This window comes from Hippopotamus amphibius, chromosome 17 (genome assembly GCF_030028045.1).
Source record: "Hippopotamus amphibius kiboko isolate mHipAmp2 chromosome 17, mHipAmp2.hap2, whole genome shotgun sequence".
Taxonomy (NCBI): domain Eukaryota; kingdom Metazoa; phylum Chordata; class Mammalia; order Artiodactyla; family Hippopotamidae; genus Hippopotamus; species Hippopotamus amphibius.
Genome location: NC_080202.1, coordinates 42,859,192 through 42,880,139, shown reverse-complemented (window position 1 = coordinate 42,880,139; position 20,948 = coordinate 42,859,192). Strand labels below are relative to the sequence as shown.

Genomic DNA, 20,948 nt, shown 5'->3' with positions numbered 1-20,948 from the left:
GCACATTGAGTGGCCTATTGGCGAGATCTTCATCAGACCTAGGAATGAGCCTTCCTAGCACCGTGGGACAAAATGGTCATGAAATACCTCCCAAAGCGTGGTCAAATTGATGACCATGAGGGGCCCCTGTCAACTACAAATTGGAACTTGCCATCTGCCTGTACAAGGACTAAATCACTTTGTGCGGCTACAGCTACTGACCTTCCACATCCCCTGAAGGGAATTCAGGGTGGAGACCACAAATGAGGCACTCTGTGCTCTGGAGGATGGGTGGAACAGGTCTTGAGATAGTTAGATGTTTTCAGGAGCTGATGTTATGAGCCCAACCCTTGCCTCTCCCCAGATCTAGAAAAGCACTAAATCCCTACTTGCTGACATCGGGTTGGGCAAAAGATGGGTCCTGGGGCTCCAAACCCCAGTTTCCATGCTTAGCAGAATTATTTGACTTATCTCACTCTCAACAAGTACATACAGCTGAACATGTTAATCAATTATCAAGAAATGTACCTCTTGCCTTAGCTACTCAAGAAATTATTGATAGAAAGTTAGAGGCAAAAGTTGCTGCGCTAGAAGAAGCTGTTCTGCATCTAGGTACTGAACTACAGCCTTAAAAGTTAGATTGGCTTTGAGGTATCATATCGAATATAGATGGATCTGTGTGACTCCCTTAAAAGCTAATGAATCGTCTTATTCTTGGGACTGCATTCAAAATCATATTCTAGGCATTTGGAATCAATCTGATATTAGTCTAGATTTGACCAGGCTTCATCAAGAAATCCAAGATATAGGTAAGGCCCACTTAGATTATTCAACTGCAGAAGCTGCTAAGTCAGTTTTTGATAGTTTATCCGATTTTGTGTCTCATAAGGGATTCCTCTCCACAATTCTAGGCATAACAGTTGCAATTGTTGTAGTTGCCCTAATCTTGATTAACTCCACAAGGTTTTGTATGGGTGTTAAGGGCAATAGTGTGCTTAGATAAAAGATTAAGAAGTTATTTACATATGTTTACCTTAGAGTCACAAGGTTTGCCAGCCAAAACTGACAAAGGAAAGAAACTGGTAGATGCTGAGGGAAGATATGCTCTGCCACAAAAGATTTTTTCTGAGCTATGTTTACTATATAAACACACAAAGCTCTGACAATAAAGAGAGATCCTGCATAGCTGACACAGGCCTCCCCATCTCCTCCTTGCGCCCAGGCAACTCATCCCTTGGGTACTCCTGGACCTGCCGGAGCTGGACTTCAGCACATTTTTAAAAAGAGAGTGGGAAGGGGACTTCCCTGGCAGTCCAGGGGTTAGGACTGTACACTTCCACTGCAGGGGGCAAGGGCTTGATCCCTGATTCGGGATCTAAGATCCTATATGCCGCATGGTATAGCCAAAAAGAAAAGAGAGGGAGGGAGGAAGAGAGAGAGAGAGGAGAACCAGCTTCCTACTACAGAACCCAGGAGAACACTAGCTATTCCCATGTCGAGAGAGACGGTTGCATTAATACTAGTTTCACGATTTCAATCAAATGCCAAATAAGGATTTATCTGGAGTCCAAACAAGAAAATATTTCACTCCTGTGCTCAGAAGAGCAGTGAAAGGCAGGGACCTGACTGGATTGGAAAGGCGAGAGTTAGCCAGAACTATAATAGTAATAGCTGGCCATCTTCCAGTACCTACTACAGACCAGAAACTGTCCTAACGATATCATCTTATATAATCTGATGTTTTCCCCAATTTACAGATGAGGAACTGAGGCTGAGCGAGTCTGGGGAACTTCCCTGAAGTCAAACACTCTGGAGCCCTCTGCCTGAGGCCAAGAGGCCTCAGGATGTTGTGACTTCTCTTTTCTGAACATCAATAAAATTCAATTTAGAAGTTTCTATCTTCAACGCTGTCTTAAGGGACCAATGAAAAATAATGACACTGTGGCAGCTGTCCTCACTCCACACTTGCTGGGTTGTCCTGGACCCTGCACTGTTTTAGGGAAAGCCCAGCGAAGAGGATGGGATTCAGATCTAAGCATTCCTGGCTCCAAAGCTCACTTGCTCTGCCACTGAACTACGCTTCCTCTCCAACTGGAATGAGAAAGAGCTGGGTGAGAATCCTGCTTCTGCTGTTTATTAGTTGTGTGGCCTTGGGCCCCCAAGTCACTTAACCTCGCTTAAGCCTGTTTTCTTGTTTGTACAGCTGTTAGGGAACCCACTGACCGACACTGCCCACTGTGGCCAGGCCTGATAGTAACCATGTGCATGAGTTCTCTTAGGACAGGAGGTGCTGGTAAGGAACATGGAACTAACAAGCTACCACCACTGGGAAGAATTCGGGAAAGGTCAAAAGGAGAGAGGAGTTTCCAGTCCACGTGTCCTACCAACCTCCCAGAATCCTTCTCGCTGGAATCCATCTTGGCTGAGCGATGCGTGCGCCACCAGGAAGGACCCTGAGTCAGAATGATTGGCCAGAGACAACCTGGAAACCAATCCCATTATCATAAAACCCAAGACTGCGAGCCACGTGGCAGCGCAGTCCTCCTGGGTTCCCTTCCCCTGCTGCTCTCTGCCCGGGCGCCCCTTCCCAGTAAAGTCTCTTGCTTTGTCAGCAGGTGTGTCTCCTCAGACAATTCATTTCCGAGTGTTAGACAAGAGCCCGCTCTTGGACCCTGGAAGGGGCCTCCTTCCTCCAACACTATGGGGCTAGCAAGGGCACCTATCTTCCAGGTGCTTAGGAAGGGCAGATCACAGTTCCAACCTGGCATACAGTAGGAGCTTCTATTTTCCACAAATGTCAAACCCTTACCCCTCGTCTCCTAGGCTGGGGCAGAGATTCTCACATGTTATTATCTTCAGACCCTTCTGTGGCGAGGACAGGGGACAGGAGGGATGATAGGACCCCATCCTACGGGGACTCTTTAGGGTCGATGCGGGGTTCTGTATGTTGGACCTGTCCAGGGAATTCGGATGCCTGCAGTTCTTCTAGCTGGCTTCAAATAACTCTGGGTAGTTGTTAGATCCAGTGCTAGAAATGTAAGCTTTTCAAGACCAGTAGGATGTGAATGGCCTTTACAAATGTTTTGAGCCTTCCCTGCCCTGGCCTCCAACTGTGTCTGTGTATCCTCCCTTTCTCTCTAGCCTAATCTATCTTTATCTTCCCTTTCTTCCTAATACCCTCCCCTGACTCTTCCCTTTTCTTGCTTCCTGGCTTCCTCCCCACCTCTTGGTGCACCCTCCCCTGAGCTCAGTCTGCATTCCTAGCTGCCAGCCATTTCTCTGCCAGTCCTTGCCGTTTCCTCTACTTGACAGGAAGGCTCAGATCAAAAATCACCTCCTCCAGGATGCCTGTCAAGCTCTCTTGTCTATTTCTTTTGTCTAGCACTTTGCAGGTGCCTTTCTTATTGTTCAAATTATGTAGTCGTGTGAGATGCTTTTCCTGGCTGGAGTCTACCTGGTAGACTCATGGTCCATGTGTAAAATCTTTTGAGGAAATGCGCACTCTCCTTCACTCTCCAACCCTCCCATCCCCCCACCTCCCGCCAGGATCCAAGGCTTTATTCAGCTTCGCAAAGGGTTGTAGAGCAAGATGAAGAGAGGAAGACAATCTCACAGACTTTGCACAGAGGCTGAGAAGCCTGGGAAGTAAGAGAAGACCAGGAGATGGGGGCACTCCTGAAAAGTCAGCCAATAGACTATTCTGAGGTTGGCGGGGTGGGGGGGGGGGGTGGATGGTTCCTACAGCTTTTGCAGACAGCAGCCCTGCAAAAATTCATTGGAAATGAAACTGCTAGGTGGTGTTTTGGGGGGTCCTGAAGAACTCCTGTTCTTTATGTCTCAGCACAGAAAGAATTCAGTGAGAGGCAAAGTGATAGATAAGAAGTGCTTGATTAGAATAGGACGCTTGTGAGGCTTACAAACGGGTGGGTAAGAGGGTGCCGTGCCCTGAGAACTTAGTGGGCTACATTTTTATAATCAAAGAAAAAGTAGGGAGGGGGAAAAGACCACCTTCTTCCTCATTCTTGAGTAGAGGTCACGCTTCCATCATTAGTTCCTCTTCTATGTCAGGTGGAGTTTTCTTGTCCCTACGTGGTAAAGCCTGCACTGTCATGGCACTATGGAAAAATTATTTCAGGTCTCAGTACAATGAAGGTCTTTCACTATGAAAAGTCATCTTTCCATAAAGTATTGTTCTTATGTGTGCAGAGAGCATGTCCTAGCAGTTATTAGCTTACTGAGCTCACTGGGCACAGTGTGGGTCTCATGCCACCACTGTTTTATTGTTTGGGGGCATGCCATGCTTCTGTGGCATGGTGTTGTTGCTAGGCAAGCCTGCTCGGTTTTGTGGTTAAGCAAACCTGCTTTCTTGGGTAATTGTTAAACTTACAGGGGTCTCCCATACTTGTTTTTCTGCTTCTAATCCCTTAGTGGGATTAACTGTTTAATCAGCTACTTTGTCCCTTCACCCTGTCCCTATCAGAATAACTGAGGGATGTTACAAGCTCCATTAGCAGGGAGGGTGTGTTTCTGCCAAGCGGGTGAGGCTCTTGCTGTACCAATTATGACCAGAAACACTGTCCTTTTGCCAAGATAACTGGATTTCCCTAGTAGATCTCTTACTTTCCACTTTGTTTAAATTAAGTTTAACACTGAGAACACTTTGCCTCTATGTCCTTAGTTCTAAATCTTCCTGCTCAACCATGAACCCTAGTGAAAGCATTCAGCAGTCAGACTCATCCAGCATAAAGCTGAGGATGGGGTGGTTCTTGTGGGGCCCTATTGAGGCAGGGCAATAACAAACACAGGAAAGGACAAGGCAAACATAGGAAAATGAAGCCCCAGGGAATAAATAACTTATGGCCTCTTTCACAAGATCCCGCCATGGGCAGCGCAAACATCTGGGTCAAAGAGATAAGGAAAAACTAAGGTATGCACTCTGGCTTCTGTACATTGCTTCTGCATAGATAAACATAGCTACAGGCTCCCAAAAGTGCGGGAACTGGTCTATAAAAGGAGAAGCTTTCCTTTGGTTTTGGGCTCAGTCTTTGGATGTGAATCCACTGGGCATGTACTGGTACAATAAACATTGCGTCCTGCATTATAAGCCTCGATGTCCTGCCTACCTCTACCGGTTCCTCCAACACTATACCAAAGTCACAAGACAAAATGCCGGAGTTATCTTGACCCCCCCCCCCCCATAGCAATATGTGATTCACGACTTGGGCTAGCCAATAACCCAACCCCATATTAGAGAAGGTCTTCACCACGTAGGACCCTAGCCTGTCACCTAATGACACCTTTTGCCTTATGGTGCACTGACCAATTGATTAATGCCCTTTTCTTCGCAGGCATGTTCCTTGTCTTGGGCTTATAAAAGTTGGCTGTGAGACCATCAGAAGCGTGGCTCTCCCTGGTCTGCCAGGAAGTCGTCCCGCCGTCTTTACAGCGCCCCTCACTAAACCCTGCTCTCTGTTCTCGATAAACGCACTCTCTTGTGAAATGCTTCATGTCTGAAAATTCTTTTCCCAACCCCTGATGGGACCACAACAGTTCTCCCTCCTGGAGAATTACAGAAGGGGCAGACCACAACGCCAACAGCCACTTCTATAAGTGGAAAGAGTCATTGGTGTTACCTGGGTTCGCCTCTTCTTTGGTGTGGAGCCAAAAGACAGCTATTACCAAGGTTGCTGCAGAATCATACATCTGCCCCTCCCTCAAATGGAAACAAATTGCTCTTATCTAAGTTTCAGGAGGAAGCTGTAAAGAGAAAAACAAGAACTGATTGGAACCACCTAGGTTCAAGAAGATTTGACTTCCAATAGACCTTGAGCCTCATTATATGCTCTTTGTAATGAATTATCATGCTAAATGACACACCCACCAGCGCCAGGACAGCTGACAATTGCCACAACAACTGGATAACCCCATATAAGGAATGAAAACGAGTATTGCATCAGTTCTGGGTCCAAACCACACCCCTGTTCTTGGATAACTCATGAATATTCCTCCCTCTCTTTCCAATTCACGCCCTTTTACCTCGAGCCTCTTATATATATGGTGTCTCCACCTGAATTGGGTTGAGAATTTGATTTGAGAACTACCTTCCACTTCTGCATTTAGAAACCTTCCTGGTGGAGACCAGGGGTCTCCGGTGGCTAGGACCCCAGAGCAGGTCCAGTCGACCAATTCAGTAACGCAACCAAGTCAAAGACCAAATGCAAGGATTTATTACTTGCAGCAACTACAGAGAACACTGAGGATCTTTCCCAAAACGGCATCTCCCCAAACAGCAAAGTTGGGGCAGTTTTCAACTAAGGGTACATGCATATTTCGTGAAGGGGTTTGGGTGGTGTATGCCCCTTCATGAAGGGGCTTCAGCAGAGGGGAACCCAACATAGAATAGGGGCAGAGGTTGACAGAGTCCAGGCTTTAGTTGACGGAAGTCACGAGGGTCAGAAAAGGTCAACATCATCATTCCTTAATTTTCCACCAGTCTGCGGTCTGAGCATGTAGTCACAGCCCTCCGCCTGGGTGGGGGCCCTTAGCTCCTGTAGTACAACTCAAAGACATGTATCAGAGTATTATCTCTCTCCCTTAAGGAGGAACCAGGACTCCTGTTTTTATTGCCCAATTATTGTTTCTTGATTGCTTTTCCTGCATTCCTTTGTTGCTTTAAGGTCACTAATTACTGAGACTTGTTCAAGGGCAAGTATTGTGGCCAGGCTTAGATCAGAAAATGGCTTCTGTATGTCAGAAAACTAGATAGGGTTCTCTTCCTCCTGGGACCCCTTCCCACCCCCCACCCCTCCAATCTGCTTACACTGGGACTTCAACCTTCCAGAGACAGGACGGACACCTTCCCTGGAGAGGCAGACGGAGCACACAACCCCAGCAGAGATCAGTGGAGCTTTTTCCCAAGAATGGGCCTGCCCTCCCCCAAGCCCTGTAAGCCACCCCAAGGTCTCCTGGACCAGCATGTAGGGGTACCTCTCTGCCCCTGGCCCACGCTCAGACCCTAGGCTGTGGATCAAAGCCTGCATGTGTTAAATGTCTGAAGTATGGCAGGACACCCCTGCTACTTTTGACCTTTTGCTCTGATTCCATTTGAAAGAGAAATAGCACTTCTACGGTGGAAAGCAAACTACAAGCCGCTATGAGAATAACTGTTTGAGTATATGCTGCCCCGGAATGATGGCGCATTACAGGAGAATGCCCAGGGGACCTCAAGGCACTCCCTTGGCATAAGCTGTGCGCAAAACATGTACGTTTTTCCTCAGAGCCACCAGGAAGGGAAGAATAGTGTATATTGTTTCCTGCCACACACTGCACTACCAGGGAAGTCCCTTAGCAATTTTTATTATATGGTTTGTGCTTTTCTGTGTCTTATCTAAGAAACCTGTGTCTGAGACCCATTGTCTAATCTAGAATCACAAAGATTTTCTCCTGTTTTCTTCCAGAAGTTGTATAGTTACATTTAGGCCTATGATTCATTTGGAGTTAATTTTCATATGTGGTGTGTGGGAAGGGTCAAATTTCATTTTTTTACATTTTAAAAATCTATTTTTGTAGGGCCCTATTGTGACAATTTATTACACAACCGACAGCACCTTAAATTGTGCCATCCCCCCTGCAATATGGCAAGCTAATAGAAACTTCCCGTTATGGCAAGACTAGTTGAGGGGATTGCATGAGATTAGTATAGGGAAAGGGCCCTGCATTTAGCAGTCTGTTCCAATCATCTTTGTCAGGTCAGCTGACAAGTGACTGTCGTCACCACACTGTCAAATCTGTTGGTCACTGCTCTAGCCTCATCTTCCTCAGCCTCCCACAGCACCTGCCACAATCTCGATCCCTCTCTTGTCAGCTCGATGCCTTCCTCTCTGGGTATTCAAAAGTATTTCCCTATATAGCTACACTACTGTTAATACACAGTACTGAAGAAATTAAATTCCTACACAATAATATTACCTCATAAAGAGTTGCTATGCAGATTTCCCCAATTGTCTCTATTATATAATATTTATTTTAACAGCTCTTTGAGGTGTAATTGACATACAGTAATCTGTGTTCACACACACACACACACATACACACATACCATGAAGGCATCACCAAAGTCAAAATGTTCATCACCTCAAAATATCAAAATATCGATGTACCATAGACAAGCCAGCATGTGAATGTACTCTGTACTCTTTGGACACTGTAGATTCCTTTAGTTTTCTAAAGTCATGGAACTTGTATTGTTAAAACCGACGAAGCGATGAAAAGAATTTACAAAAATAAGCCATCAGTCTGGACCTGTGTAGGTGAATGAAGGAGAAGCACTTAAAAGTCAGGAAAAAAAGTATACTTCACATTGAGGATTAGCAACCACTGCTGGTTGCTAATGAGGGGAAGAAGGAGGCCGCCACAGATTGGCATCTGCGGGAACTGTTTACCTGAGCTCCAGACACGCCCTCAGCACCTTCATTAACCTGAAGTGAATGGTGTGACATCGGATTTCTGAACCACAAGAGAGCTGTCAACTACAACTGGCACTCGCCATTGGCATTTCCCATCTATCGCTACAAAGATTCAATCATGTGCTGCTGCAGCTTCTGACTGCCAACAGCTCCCTGAAAGGTGTTCAGAGTAGAGAGCTGAAATGAGGCCCTCTGTGCTCTGTGAAAACTGCCAGGACCCCTCTTTAGATAGTTAGATATTTTCAGGAGCCAACTTTACGGGCCCAATTCTTGTATCTCCTCATATCTAGAAAAACACTAAAATCCTTCATGGTGACGACTGCTCCTTGTGACTAGCTGTAACCCGCACGAGACTAGCAGTGACTTCTGTAAACACTATGTGCTTGATTGCATGTTTTTCTTTCACCAAAACCACATATATACTGAGCTTCCCCCCACCTCACTGGAACAGTTTCTCAGAGCTATCTGGGATGCTGTCTCCAGGCTCTTCTTTTGCATCCCAGTCCTCATTTTGCCCCAAATAAAATTAAACTCGAAACTCTCACGTTGTGCATTTTTTTTAAGTCAACACAGGTAAGAGAGTCTTTTCCAAAGCCAGGTGGAGAGGAGGCTCTTTACCTTGAATCTCTAAAATCCTCTTCAGGCCATTGAACATACCCACTATGATTTGCTTGTGTCACAGAGAAATCACAGAATTTTTCAGCTGAAGGGGTCTAAAACCCACATTTCTTATTGAAGACTAGTCAGGAAAGAAAGTACTGCATATAGAATCAGGCTACAGTAATGTATTTTCTTTATACTTTTCACACTACAGCTGAACACAAACAACTTTTTCCATACCTCAAAAGTTCTTATTGGCCACAGATAATTCACTTCAGAGGTACATGCTTTTTGAAAAATAATGTTCTGGGAGACTGGGGAGAGCCCTGTGGTGGGTGTTGACAAATTCTTTCTGCTTCATCATTTAAAAGAAGTGAATAATGGTTGAGGAAGCACCCACACCTCTTGCTCCCTGAAGAATTCTGTGCTAAACTTAGTTCTTTGCAGCTCTGTGTTGCATACACTTGAAGCAGTGTGGAACTCTGCACTTGACCAGGAAATCAGTGTAAATTCAAACATGGCATTTCACGGACCATTCGCATATTGAAGCAGCAGCACTGGGATTCCATGACAATGCTAATTTGAGTGTTTTCACTTGGTGCCTTCGATTGCCCGCGCCAAAGATCAGTACTATGGAAAGCAGAGCATTTGAGGTACATGAGTTAGAAAAGTCTCTTGTCCTCTTTGTATCTTAGTTTCCTCATTTGAAAAACAAAAAATGGATCTCAAGACATACTTTCCAGAATTCATACTGGGCTTACACCCAGCTAACCAATAACTGTATGATGTTTTCACATATAATTTTTTTTACATGTATTCATCTTCTATGTCACTTACAACTTATGTAAAAACTGCATTCCATGCCAGGCCTGAAACTTTCCAAAGCTCAGGTCTGTGAGTAAATTGCAACCTAGATTTCTAGAAAAAAAAAAAAAAAAAAGACACAAGCAAAAGAAGACAAATATATGTTCTTTCAGAACATTTACCCTTTGGCAATCATTCTAATTTATATATGATGAAACATAACAGCACTACTCCTTCCATATACTTAAAGAAATCTCGCTGTGGAAGATATCATGATTTATACTTTCATGACTATATATGTCATACATTAGAGAGAAAATAGTAAGTGCTCAATAAATACTTGTGTGACGTCATCTTTATTTCTCTAGAAAAGCAGCACTATTGACGTCTTGGGCTGGATAATTCTTTGTTGTGGGGGGCTCTCCTGTACACTGTTGGATGTTTCGCAGCATCTCTGGCCTCTGTCCACTAGGTGGCAGCAGCATATAGAGGCCTGACTGGCAAAACCACCTCCAGACATTGCCGAATGTCACCTGCCTGCAAAATCACCCTGCTTGAGAACCACTGCTCTGTAACGATTCACTCTGATCTGTGTAATACTTCTCACACTAATCTTTGCTAGGGACAAAAAGGATTTGCTACATAATTTTAGTAGTAATTGTAATCGTATTTCAAAATGAGTAACTAATTTTATAAAAACTTGTATAAAAATTCCAAGTATAATGAAGTTACATTTGTTACTTACATAAACTGCAAAAAAGGTAGCGGTTCAAATGTACATCTTTCAATAGACTGTATTTTATTGCAGGATAAATCTCTAGGAGAAGGAAAAGGAATATATTGCCTCAATTAGCTACTAGGTATCTAATTAGTAGCAATCACTAGTAGAGGTTAGAATGATAATAATAAATAAGTAGCTCTGGTCTAAACTCCAAATCTTGAGGAATGTTATTTGAACCTTCCAGAGCCCCTAACCCTGCCTTCACCTCTCTTAAGAGTCTCACCCTCATGACCTTCATAAATTAAATATACAAGTTTAGGTCTAGATAGACTTTGGAGGTAATCTTTCCTGAGAGCAGAAGAATTGATTAGATTCCACCTTTTGTGGTCTCATCATAGACTAGGTTATGAACTCAAAGCTTTTATCTCCAAGTGTCATTGTAATTTCTAATATTAAAAGGAATATGCTTATATTTACATGCTTCCCATTTAATTCTGCTTTTCCTAGGCCAATTCAATACCAGAAGAAAGAAAAGATATCTTTCCATACAACCTGAAAGGAAGTTACTCCTCTCATTAATATGCAATTTTAATTAATTCAATATTATACCTTCTATCACATTGACTTTTATTTGAAAATATTCACTCTTTTTTTTTTTTTTTTTTTTAGGCGTACAGGCTTAGTTGCTCCATGGCATATGGAATCTTCCCAGGGCAGGGCTCGAACCCGTGTCCCCTGCATTGGCAGGCAGATTCTTTACCACTGCGCCACCTAGGAAGTCCGAAAATATTCACTCTTGACTATAGCTATCTTATTGCCACTGATTCCAGCTTAGTCTCTCATTTCACCTGGATGGGTAGAACTGTCTTCTGACTGCTGTTTCCACCTCCACTCTCTCCCTTTCTAAGCCACCCTCCACGCAATCTACCAATTAACTCTCCAAAGGTGGTTCCAAACACCAGCATCACTTGTGAACTTACCGAGGACACAAATACTCAGCCCTACTCTGGACCGACTGAATCAGTAACTATGGGGGTGGAGCTTATGGTTTTTTTTTTTTTTTTTGGCACACGGGCTTAGTTGCTCCGTGGCATGTGGAACTTTCCTGGAGCTGGGATCAAACCCATGACCTCTGCATTGGCAGGCGGATTCTTAACCACTGCGCCACCTAGGAAGCCCAGAGCTTATGTTTTAACAAGTCTTCCAAGTGACTGTTTCAGAGCACTGCTGTGGTAACATGGTGGCTTGGCATCTTAGCCTCGGCTTGGCCTCCAAAGGCCTAGATAATCTGCCTCTAATCTCCTACTCTCCCTGCTTGTACTCTATAGGTTCTCAAAGTATTTTTTCCTGTGTTTTGCCTTTCTCCCACTTTGCTTTTGCAAGCGTAATCTTCCCAAGATGTCTGTCTGATGATACCCAATGGCCCTTCAAGGTCTTGTTTAAACACCACTGCTCTAGTAACATCTTCCCTGATCCAACTTGAAGTCTTTTTCTTCCCCTCTTCTGTGCTCCAACACCAACCTACAGCTCTCATTGCCCATATCCATTTCCTTTTTTAAATATAGCTATTTTTGCATCCCATTTATCCCACTTCTTCTGTGCATAAACTCCTTAAAGGATGGACTAGATCACGCACATTGTCTATCATGGTTAAAGCCAACGCTTGGACATAAAGCAAACTCAAATATTTATAAAATCAACAAATATCTGAGGAGGGAACAGAAGGAGGAAAATGACTGTTCTAAAAGAAACAGTTTTATTACTTCATGGTTCCCTCTTCTGTGTCTCTACAGCACTATGTCATTATGGTTTGAGCTTATATGTTTATTTTCCCTGTGGGATCGTGAGTTGCTAAAAGGAATCCTGTCTTACCCATCTTTGTGTTCACAACACTAGGCATAGTGCTTATTAGCATATTCTTTTTAAGCTTTTTTATGGATTGACTATTTTTTTAAAGAATGAGAATACCTATGCTAACATGAAATAATTAGCTTATAAAGTATTTCATAGTAGAAGTAATGACAGGCCTAATCCACTGGCTTCAGTAGTTGCAGCATGCGGGCTCAGTAGTTATGGTGCATGCGACCTAGACTCCATGCACCACAATTACCCCCATGTGCCGCAACTAACGAAGCCCGCGCACCTAGAGCAAGTGCTCTGCAACAAGAGAAGCCACCTCAATGAGAAGCCTGCACACTGAAATGAAAAGCCCCTGCTTGCCACAGCTAGAGAAAGCCCGCGAGTAGCAATGAAGACCCAATGTAGCCAATAAATAAATAAATAATAAATCTAAACAAAAGTGGTTGCCCCTTAAGGCTTTGAAAGTTTGATAATTAAAATAACTATTTTTAGTGGCATGTCAGGCTCCTTATACTCACTTCCCTAAGCCTTTTATATTTGCAAGAAGAATCTGATTGCTAAACAGAATCATTACTTGGCTTAATAAGGATTAATGACATACACAGCTTTGGATGCCATGAACAAAGGACAAAAATTGAGCTTTTGGAGCAAAGAACACAGTATCTACTTACCCCTAAATAAACAGAAATACTATGCAAGCATTTCCTCTTTGATAAAGGAGCTGGAGATGGAATTCCTTGGCAGCCCAGTGGACTCCGAGGGCCTGGGTTCAATCCATGGTCGGGAAACTAAGATCCTGCAAGCAGGGCGGTGCAGCCCAAAGAACAAAACAAAACAAACAAGCGAACAAACAAAAAAACAGAAAAAAATAGAGGCTGGAGAGATATTTGTGAGGTGCATTTCTGATATACTTATTTAGTGTAAACATTTCTAAATATACCAGTTAATCATCATCTTACATATTTTTAATATTGATATAATGATTCTGCACTGCAATCCTTAATAAAAGTCTGTTTTTTTGGTAACTTAATGTGTTCTGGACAATACTGTTTACATAATTCATCTGCTTAAATATTTAATATTTAAATATTAATTTAACTTAAATTATCAAAATTATGAGTTAATGGCATTCATATTAATGTAAGTGTTCTGTATTTTCTTGTCCTGTAGGTTGCAACCTGAGGTTAACTTTTTTTTTTAACTCACTTATTGGCTGCATTGAGGCTTTGTTGCTGCGCGCAGGCTTTCTCTAGTTATGGCAAGTGGGGGTTACTCTTCATTGTGGTGCAAGGGGTTCTCATTGCAGAGGCTTCCCTTGTTGCGGAGCCTGGGCTCCAGGCTCATGGGCTTCAGTACTTGTGGGCTGAAGGCTCTAGAGCGCAGGCTCAGTAGTTGTGGCACGTGGGCTGAGTTGGTCCGTGACATGTCGGATCTTCCTGGACCAGGGATCGAACCCATGACTCGTGCATTGGCAGGCGGATTCTTAACCACTGTGCCACCAGGGAAGTCCTGAGGTTAATTTTAACTCCCCTCATTTTACTAAGCAACTTTTTCAAACCTTTTCTGTAAAGGCCAGATAGTAAATATTTTAGCTTTTGCAGGCCACACACAATCTCCGTCGCATATTTTTCTTTGTTTCTCTTTTTTTTTCATTTACTGCCTTTAAAATATCATTTTATTATGTATAGCCTGTATAGAAATGGACCATGGGTCAGATTTGGTTGTAGGTCATAAACGAAATATAAACGAGGAGCATAGGAACACATATAATAAGGTTCATACGGGAGTCTATAACTGTTCAAGCCTCATCACCACTTTTCCCCTACAACTAAAGGGGGTTTTTCTATCAATATCTTGTCTACATAATGTAAAAATTAAAAAGGAATAGGAGGTATTTATTTATTATTTTTTTGAGGTACACCAAGTTCAATCATCTGTATTTATACACATATTCCCATATTCCCTCCCTCCCTCCCTCAGCTCCCCCCCACCCTCCCCATCCCAGTCCTCTAAGGCATCATCCATCCTCGAATTGAACTCCCTTTGTTATACAGCAACTGCCCACTGGCTATCTGTTTTACAGTTGGTAGTATATAAATGTCTATGCTACTCTCTCTGTCTCAGCTTCCCCTTCACCCCCCCCCACCCCCCCAAACCTCGAGTTCTCCAGTCCATTCTCTGTATCTGCGTCCTTGTTCCGTATATATGAGTTAGCATACAGTATTTGTCTCTCTCTTTCTGACTTACTTCACTCTGTATGACAGACTCTAGGTCTACCCACCTCATTACATATAGCTCCATCTCAGGAATAGGAGGTATTTAATGCTAGAGATGGGCTGGGGTCCTACACAGACTTACAGAATTGTAGAATTTTACTGCTCTTGAAAAAACTTGAAGAGATTATCTAACTTGAACCCCCTTAATTACTTTATAGGTAATCCACTTATAGATAAGAACTCATAAATAAATACGATAAACTAATTAACTTACAAATACTGGACGGATAGCAAGCCTTCAGATGAGTCCTTATGTAATTCAGTCAAATGATTGTCACTGAGAATCCTGAAAAATGAAAAGGTAATTTCTGGATCAAAATGCAAAAGAAGTACAACTATTTACTACATAGGACTAACTCCTATATGTGGAAGAAAGCTGGGTAATGGTGCCACCTAAACATCCTAATTCTTATTTAATTTAGGGATGGTGATTTCTGCTCTATTTTCATTTAAACCTTTCTTCTCACGTCCTCCTTTGTGTCCACCTCTCTCTACCTCTCTCTCTCTCTCACACACACACACACACACACACACACCCCATCCATTCTTCCACCAAATCATATAGTTAATGCCTACTCTCTAGATCACCAAGTCTCTGTTAGAACCCAGCTCTGGGTTTTAACCCAGTGTTGCAGAGCTGTCCTTCCCTCCCATCTTTCCCCAAACCTTATCGGGAAGTCCCATACACAACTCTGTCAACGCTGCAAATGAAGCCATCTGATTCTTCCCCCATTAAAAAGTTTTCGAAAGCTAAAATGTCTATAAAGATACATAATGTAATTGTTCAGGTTAATAATTATAAAACAAATCCCCAGGTAACACCATTCATGTCAAGAAAGAATCCTGCCAGCTTCCCAGAAGCCGCCCGTGTGCACCTTTCCAATCACAACCCTCTCTGACTTTCTAGAGGGAACCACTATCCTGACTTTCATAAGAATTTCCTTGCTTTTTAAATGTAGTTTTGTCTTTTCTGTATCAGCCATAAACAACACACTTTACTCTTGCTTCTTCTTCATGTAAGTGGAATGCTACTATATGCATTATTTCCTACATTGCTTCTTTCATTCAACATTATTTTGTAAAATAATGTTATTTTTGCCTGTAGCATGTAGTGTTGCATGTCCAGCTATATGAGGCTTCTGGGTACGTGAAAGCGGCTAACGTGACTAAAGACTGAATTTTTAATTTAATTCATTTCAATTATTCCAAAATTTAAATTAAAAAAACTGATACTGTAATTACTGGAAACTAAGTATATTTACAACAATTTGTGTATGTGATACTACTTTTTCAACTGCAAATTTTATGAAATCTAAATACACATCAAGTATTTGTGATACAATTTTGCAACTAAATTGTGATTTCATAGAGTCAGCATGGAAAAAAAATGTAGAGACTCATTAACTTTTTGTTAACTCTAAGTTTTTTTCCCTAAAGTTTTTAAAAATATGTATGTATGCATGTATGTACGTATGTATGTATTTTGCCTGTGCCAGGTCTTAGTTGCGGTATGTGGGAACTTTCTGTTGCGGCACGCGAACTTCTTGGTTGTGGCCTGCAAACACGTCATAGAAAAAATGTAGAATATCTTATTAATAATGTATATAATGATTACATGTTAAAATGATATTTTGGATATAAGGGTTAAGTAAAAGATATTTATTTTATGTTCCTTTTTCTTTTATTTTTAAGTGGCTACCAGAAAATTTAAGATTACCTGTGTGGTTTGCATTATGATGAAGTGTATGACTTCTAAGTCTATGACTATACCACACTTTATTTCATTCAACTCTTGGTGCATACTGAGACTTTTCTAGTTTTTAGTTATTAAAAACAATACTGCTTTGAACATGCTTGTATTTGTATCCAGATACATGTTTGCCTGAGTTTCTCTAGGATGTAATAGGGATACAAAATTGTTTTCCTAAGTTGTGCTACTTCAAGTTGGCAGATTGAAACATGTCAAGTCTCCACCCCTTCAACTTCCACCAAAATCCCCAGGAATGCTAGAAAAGATTTAACTTAAAAATTATAACCTTAGCTCAATGCGTGGAAACAGCTCCACAAATGCTCCCCTACCAGAAACGTCCTAGAGCTACCTACAGCCTCATCGGTTGCAACAGCAGCCTACAGCATACGTCAACCCCACATCCTTCCACCTTGATCCAGGCAGCAAAGGTGTCTTCCTCCAGATAGGAGCAACTGGTGTCAGGAAGGAGGCAAGGTCCCAGGACCCTGGAAGAAAGGTATGCACTCCCTGACTAGCCACCAGAAGGCACCTACCACCTCTGCCTTATTCTCAGGGGAACCCATTGGGAGTAACAAGCCCCAGCAGCTCATTTCACTTCTCCCCTAAAGCTGGGAAACAAAAGCAGTAGCATCTCAACTGCAAGGATGAACTGCACTCAGGAATGACCAAACAATGTGAGAAAGCCAATTCCATTAAGGACAGAAAACAAAAACAAACATAAGAGCTTATAGCCAATGCCAGTGAATGAGAGTTAACACAGCACAAGAGGACCTTAGCATAGCATAATTATTATCCTCAGACAGAGGGAAGCACATAGTATATCCATGAAAAAGAATCAACTCAAGAATATACGAATTACAAGTGCTAGCAGTAATAAATAAACTCAGTATATGAGCAGCAGAAATGACAGTTAAAGAGTAAATTAGAAAACTGAGAGATCCAGCCAATGACCTGTCCAGAGTGCAGAATGAAGGGCTCAGGGATGACTCACAGTCAAGCCTGACACCTGGATCTGCCCGAGGAATGTGATGCCATTGCTTCTGCTGGTCTCACAATAAAGACTAGTAACATGCTTCGGGGAGGAGGGGGTGCTGTTCTGCATGTGTTTCTTATACCTAATAAACAGGAAGGCACATAACCAGTATTCCAAGAGTGGAGTGAGGGACTGGTGGAGAGCCAGCACAGAAGAAACTATATAAGATGTCAAAGAATCACCTTCCTTGCAGGTGATATTTTTTTTAAAGCTCTTTATTGGAATATAATTGCTTTACATTGTTGTGCCAGTTTCTGCGGTATAACAAAGTGGATCAGCTGTATTTATACCGGTATTCCCATATCCCTTCCCTCCCGCGACTCCCTCCCACTCTCCCTATCCCGCCCTCCCTATCCCGCCCATCATCAAGTTGCTCTCCCTGTTTTATGCAGCAGTTTCCCACTAGCTGTGTCTTTTACATTTGGTAGAGTATATATGTCAACACTATTCTCTCGCTTCATCCCAGCATCCCCTTCGCCCCCCACCCCGTGTCCTCAAGTCCGTTCTCTACAACTGCATCTTTATTCTTGCCCTGTCACTGGGTTCATCAGTACCGTTCTTTTAGATTCCATACATATGAGTTAGCATACAGTATTTAACAGTGGTACATCCTTCAGGAGCCTTGGGAATCTGAGCACATGCTCTATTGCCTTGTGAAACTATTTCCATTGAGTTCTGCATTAAAATGTTCTGCTTTTCACTCACAGTGTCTCTTGGTCACGTATTTATATTAATTCCATCTCATAGCTTAATCCCATCTCATAAATTAATTCTTTACTCATAGGTTATGAAAATTAAAATATTACTACCTGGAAACTCTGCAACTCTCAGTTACTAAGGTGGTTCCTATTATACAGAATACAGTCACACACATTTTTTTCTCTCTTTTTTTTTTATTATGTTTTTGGGGGTACACCAAGTTCAATCATCTGTTTTTACACACATATCCCCATATTCCCTCCCTTCCTTGACTCCCCCCCTTCGAGTCCCCCACACCCTCCCCACCCCAGTCCTCTAAGGCATCTTCCATCCTCGAGTCAGTCACACACATTTTTAAAAGATCAGTAAAACAAAAACACAGAAGACTTTAATTCCCACAAAGAACACTTGGAGCCCTGACAATGCTTCAAAGACCCTGACCTCCATTTGAAATTCACGTTAGAAGGAGCAGCAGTGATGGTCAGAATCCATGTTAGGGGGGATGGTCAACAGCTGGTGCTAAGATGGATTGTCTTCTCACCTCTGCCAAGCAGTGGCTTCATATCTCCATGGAAATGATCCAAAAAGGAAAAACCAAATCACTATGTCCAACCACGTTTATACTAACCCTTTTCATAACTTCAAAAGTTGGAAAAAACTCTCCCTCCCCATGTCATGTAACAAAATTGTATGTGTATACCATGAATGACACACAAAGGTCACAGGAAATGATGATATATGAAAAAACTCAAGACAGAAGTGAAACATATATGCTAATTATAACTCTGAATGCTGACAAGGAGTCAATAAGGACGGCGAAGAGATGGGGCTGATCCTCAGCTCTTCATGGCACTGTGCTCGCTGACTGGCTGAGGCCCACATCACACTGGTTAGAGTCTGAATATCATGTGGGACAGGGAGTAAACAAAGACTATACATTTTCAATTAATGAGGTTTCTTTCGGTGACGTTGTTTGCATGACAGGACAGTAAAACATTTTTAAATAACAATAATAAATTCAACCTAGAAGTTGAGACTTAGAATGAGTCGGTCACCAAAAAAATTACCAAAAAAAGGAGCTTCAAATATGCAATAATTGAATAACTGAAATCAAATACAGTGATCTGTAGAACTCCAAATATTCATTATGACTGAAGCAAAAATTTTAAAACTATGGGGAATCAGAGTTAAAGCCAGATCTAAAATTTTCTCAGACCATGAAAATATCAAAACCAGGCATAAGTAACAGTAAAGAAACAACCATGTTTAATTTCTGACCAGGGTTCTGGTCTAAGGCAATCTTCTGAATTTCACATTCATTTTTGATTCTGTATTATTCACAATTATCCTTCTCTCCACCTCAGTAACTTCTAGGAAACTGAGAGGCCTCAGGGTTGGTCTGCTGGTTGGCTGGTTTGTTTGACTTAACTATATATATAAGACAAACAGCAAGCCATTCTGGAATTGATTTCCTCTCCTTCCCCTGCTTTCTTTCTCCCCAAAGCACTTACCAATACTTGAAATTATAACTACCTATTTATTATACTTATGTACTTATGTTCATATGTTTGTAAACCCCCTGAGAACTGGGATACTTGGGCTGATTTATTCTTGGGCCTGTATCGTTAGCATGTAAAACAGTTGCTGGCGTGTACTAGATACTCCAAAAATTATTGAATGAATTCAGAAAGTGACAGGTACTTTTATTTAACTATCAGATACTTTTATTTAAAACAAGTCATCCACTTAGCATCAATTATGAGAATAAGTACAGGAAAAAGTGCATGCAATTTCCATCCGTGGATCATCCTTTTAGGGCAGAAGTCTGTGAACAGAGTGGACTGAATCCAGAGGGCCAAACGTGGATGAGAAATAGAATTACATCTCAGTTTTCACAAATCTCTATCTAAAGTCAGCATTTCCTTCCATTTTGAATGTAGGCAACAAACCACACTAGATCAGCAGTATATTTAATTTGGTCCCCAAAAGAAATCACAGATTATTTTATATCATGCATATGTCGCAGATATCTTGAAACATCATTTACTCTCATCGCTACCTTGGAGCCATAATATTTATTAGACCTACCACTATATCTTGTTATTTAATGTGTTAAGAGAAGCATATTTATTACTACATCACTAATTTTAAAAATATCCTGAAAACTATTGCAATATAATTAATTTGCTTTGTTTTTCTATATATTTTAATTTATTATACATTTCAAAACAGGATCCCAAGAACATAAGCTTCTTCAGATTGCCAAAGAAATAGACATGGGGGAGCAGGAGGGAAGGTTAAGAAATTCTGCCCTGGGGAACCACTGACCCCAAGTTAGGAACCTTTACTTACAAGGTATAAACCTCAAACTGACTTAGAAATCTTCACATCTTACCAGACTCATGTTATAGTGTATCACCTCCCAAACACATGCTTTTTAAAAATTAATTTTAAATTTCAATTTATTTAAAAAAAATATGTAATATATATTCCCATGGCTCAAAATTCCAAAAACATATAGCACACAATCCAAACTTTTGCTCTTACCTCTGTTCCTCAGTCTATCACCCCTCCTCCTCTCCCCAGAGGAAATTAAGTTATCTACTTCTTGTGCCAAATGACTTTCATTTTTCTTACAAGTTTGGGAAATAAAACCTCCAAGTTAGATTCCATCATGGGAAATATAAACTACGTACAGTATTTAGGAAATCTGTAAATTGAAAAAATTGCCTGCTTCTAGCATTTTTTTCCTTACCAGTAA

At 41.8% G+C, this 20,948-nt stretch overlaps 1 protein-coding gene across 1 annotated transcript in view; it reads right to left on the bottom strand.

Annotated features, from left to right (window-relative positions):
- Positions 1-5,669: 5,669 nt before the first annotated feature.
- LOC130839755 (putative pleckstrin homology domain-containing family M member 1P) overlaps positions 5,670-20,948 on the bottom strand; it is a 41,937-nt gene continuing 26,658 nt past the window's right edge. The window contains 5 exon segments of the mRNA XM_057714130.1: positions 5,670-5,736; positions 8,078-8,280; positions 10,594-10,665; positions 13,101-13,225; positions 14,920-14,991. Coding sequence (XP_057570113.1) covers positions 13,120-13,225; positions 14,920-14,991 — 178 coding nt within the window. The 3' untranslated portion in view covers positions 5,670-5,736; positions 8,078-8,280; positions 10,594-10,665; positions 13,101-13,119.